The 4014-nt window shown below is 42.3% G+C and overlaps 1 protein-coding gene across 1 annotated transcript; it reads left to right on the forward strand.

Moving 5' to 3' along the window:
* The first annotated feature begins 2661 nt into the window (after window positions 1-2661).
* LOC127547118 (pre-mRNA-splicing factor RBM22-like) lies at window positions 2662-3631 on the forward strand. Its single transcript, XM_051973948.1, has one exon. It carries the CDS (start codon window positions 2667-2669, stop codon window positions 3252-3254), a length of 588 nt encoding a protein of 195 aa, XP_051829908.1. The 5' UTR covers window positions 2662-2666; the 3' UTR covers window positions 3255-3631.
* Window positions 3632-4014: the final 383 nt, after the last annotated feature.

Raw genomic sequence — 4014 nt, forward strand, 5'->3', positions numbered from 1 at the left:
AACAAGTATTTTATTGCCTACTATGTGCCACTTGACAAAGGAAAGATCTGACTATTCAAAATATATCATAGAAACACTTTATAAAAGCAAAATAAAGACGAAAACAACTCTGGAAACATATTATGTGTCTAACAATTGGGGAATGACTGCATAAATCATGGTGTATGAATGTAATAAAATATTATTGCTCCACAAGGAATGGCAAATTACAAAGAATACTAAGAAATATGGAAAGATTTATAAGAAGTGAAGCAGAGAGAAGAAAGCAGATCTGAAAATAGAATGTACAAAATAACTCCAACTATGCAAATCCAGCAACATTAAACAGCAACAAAGCAATTCAACAAGCATTTATGAAACATCTATCATATTTGGGGCACAGATACTGTGCTAAGCATTTTTCAGAAATATTATCTCATTTGATCCTCACAAAAGCCCTGAGAGATAGGTACTAGTTTTTATCACCATTTTACATTTGAAGAAACTGAGGCAGACAAAACTTAAGTGAATCACACAGCTAAGAAGTATATGGGACTACATCTGAACACAGATCTTTCTGAGTGTCCCTCACTCAAGTCTAGCACTCTCCCCATCTTAAGCTTCCTTTAATCCTTATTCTTTGGATCTCTCTTTGACATTTAGCCCTTGCTACTTTGTGTTATGAGTCACGTGGCACCTGTTTGGATTTTATTTCCCCAAACTGACACAGTTTCATTTCAGAGCTTAGTGTCTTAACAAGAAGAGGACCAAAATGACATTGTTATGTTAGAGTCGAGTTACAATGTATTCCACTGTGGCTGATCAGACGACAAAAGCTTGGAATATTCTGCCACAGGTCAGACACAAACAGTCCATGTGAATATTTTGGGTGGCTACTCTAATTTTGCACATTTTGTGTTTCTTCTGGGCTAATTCAATTCTGCTTTGCTTATAGAGCACCTTTCTCTGATGAGAGCATGCCATGCTAGGCAGTCCTATGCCAAAGTCTCCTATATGATACAATTGATTCTAAAGTTCTTAAGAGATAGCTTGAGAGTGTCCTTATTTGGCTTTTTCTGATCACCTTGTGAGCACTTGCCCTGTGGGAGTTCTCCATAAAATAATTGGGGGGGGGGGGCAAGCATACATTTGGAATTTGAACCCAACAGAGTTGTACTCTCTACAGTACAGTTGGAATGCTTACCTTGGCAATATACTTTTCAGGGATGTCCACATTGATAATGAGATTGACACCCGTATTGCCAGAGTTAGCTCAGTGTTTGTTTGAGAGGCTCAGAAGGAAAATATGGGAAAGCAGAAGTACTGGACTGACTACCCAACTGAAGGTCTACAGAACCGTTGTGCTGACCTCATTATTCTATGCCTGTGAAATCTGAACAGTCCATCAGACACCACGCCAAGCTGAATCGCTTCCATTTGAACTGTCTCAGGAAGATTCTGAAGATTACCTGGAAGGATAAGATACCAGATGCGGAAATCCTTTCTCCAATCACTTGCTGAGCATTCCAAACTCTCGAACTGACCTCAGATCAGCCAGCATATGCCCAGAAGCACAGACTCTTAGAGCTCTATGGGACCTTTGAGATAATTGAGATAATTCCAACTATCTCATTTACTGCAGCTTCAAGAATGGACATGACATATCCAAGATGACAAAACAGCTAATAGAAGCAGGATGAGAACTCTAGTTCAATCTTTCTTTCCAATCTCTCAGGTTACTTAGGACTTTGTGGTCTGGAGATTTACATGGTTCAAGTTAACAGTTAAACCCAGTTCAAAACTTCTTTAGATTTTAGATTCCTCTTAGTGCATCAGGTTTCTTCTGAGTCAGTTAATGTGTATTTTCTGGTAGCTAGGTGATGAAGTGGAGAGAGGACTGGATTTGGGGGTCAAAAAGAACTGGTTCAAATCCAGCTGCAGGAATGTTGGAATCCTTACAAACTGCTAACTAATTAGAGTTGATCTAATCTTACAAGAAGATGTTTTGGGCAGAACCTGAAACTAGGTACTAAGTAGAACTAATTAGTACAATGCTTGTGTTTGCACCTTTACTCATTGGAGTTCACAAGTATGCCAGCTTCACAAAGTAAACTTTGTACCTTTGTGAGTTCACACCTCCCTTGAAGCTCTTTGGGCCAGAGAGCACTATGGGAGAAAATCCATAATCACTCTCTCTCGTATCCCACAATTCCTCCCTCTTGGATAAAAGAAACAGACAGAGGCTCTCGGTCAGATTTCAGCGGAATTACGCCAGAAGCCTTCTCTCCAAGGCGAGGCAGAATATTTTCCACTTGGCTGGCTGGGGGCAGAAGAAGAATTTTCAGAGGAAGAAGCTACGAGTCGAGAGTTCAGTGGACAACCAAATTCATCTTCATCTCACACCACTGTGGTAGGTGGCTGGGCTCCTGCACGCCCCCCACTGAGACCAAGCTGATCTGAAAGACTCACCAGAAAGCTAGCCGAGCCCCAAGTGAAGGAAACAAGAGATTCATTCCATCTCTGTGCTGGTTGGAGGCAGAAGAAAGCAGAGGCAGAGGCTGAAGGACCAGACCTTTGGATTTGGAGATATTCGGAGGGCTCTAAGCTAAACCGGCTGTGTTCTGAGAAGAACAAGAACTCCAACATTTGAACTCTTACATTTTGGTGCCCGAACAGGGACTTCCAAGATGGCGACATCTCTGGGCTCCAACACCTACAACAGGCAGAACTGGGAGGACGCGGACTTCCCTATTCTGTGTCAGACGTGCCTTGGAGAAAATCCTTACATCCGGATGACCAAAGAAAAATATGGAAAAGAATGCAAAATTTGTGCCAGGCCGTTCACAGTGTTCCGCTGGTGCCCCGGTGTTCGCATGCATTTTAAAAAGACTGAAGTGTGCCAAACCTGCAGCAAGCTAAAAAATGTATGTCAGACCTGCCTTTTGGACCTAGAATATGGCTTACCTATTCAGGTCCGTGATACAGGACTATCCTTTAAGGATGACATGCCTAAATCTGATGTGAACAAAGAATATTATACCCAAAATGTTGAGCGAGAGATTTCTAACTCTGACGGAACTCGGCCAGTTGGTGTTCTTGGAAAAGCTACAGCTCCAAGTGACATGCTGCTTAAATTGGCTCGGACGACCCCTTATTATAAACGGAATCGTCCTCACATTTGTTCCTTCTGGGTGAAAGGAGAATGTAAAAGAGGAGAGGAGTGTCCATACAGACATGAGAAGCCTACAGACCCTGATGATCCTCTTGCTGATTAGAATATCAAAGATCGATATTATGGCATTAATGATCCTGTGGCAGATAAGCTTCTAAAACGGGCTTCAACAATGCCTTGCCTGGACCCTCCAGATGATAAGACCATAACCACTCTGTATGTTGGTGGTTTGGGAGATACAATTAGTGAGACGGATCTCAGAAATCACTTTTACCAGTTTGGTGAGATCCCAACAGTAACAGTTGTACAGAGACAACAATGCGCTTTCATCCAGTTTGCTACAAGGCAAGCTGCAGAGATGGCTGCGGAGAAGTCCTTCAATAAACTGATTGTAAATGGGCGCAGGCTTAATGTGAAATGGGGAAGATCTCAAGCAGCCAGAGGAAAAGAATAAGAAAAAGAAGGAACCACGGACTCTGGAATTAAACCCCTGGAGAGGTGAAATCTGTTCCTGTCCAGCCTATGGATCCCTTGCCTCCAGGCACAGTAGGCTTGACCATTTCACCTCCTGAGGATGCTTACAAAACAGTGGCCATCCACACACTGATGTGGGAAACTGGGGAATTTGTAGCTAATATCCCAGTCACTAACACAGGTAAAGAACCTGTGATTTATCAACCAGGAGAAGTAGTAGCATCAGGCTTACTGTTACATACCCCTGATAGACAATCTGATGATGGTTGCCCAGATGCTGACTTCAAGCAACAGAGTCCAGGAATATTTTAGACTGCAGCTGTGACAGATGACCGACCTATGCTCACTATTTATGTGAATAGAATACCACTAAAAGGATTGGTAGACAC

This window comes from Antechinus flavipes, chromosome 2 (assembly GCF_016432865.1).
Source record: "Antechinus flavipes isolate AdamAnt ecotype Samford, QLD, Australia chromosome 2, AdamAnt_v2, whole genome shotgun sequence".
Classification (NCBI taxonomy): Eukaryota; Metazoa; Chordata; class Mammalia; order Dasyuromorphia; family Dasyuridae; genus Antechinus; species Antechinus flavipes.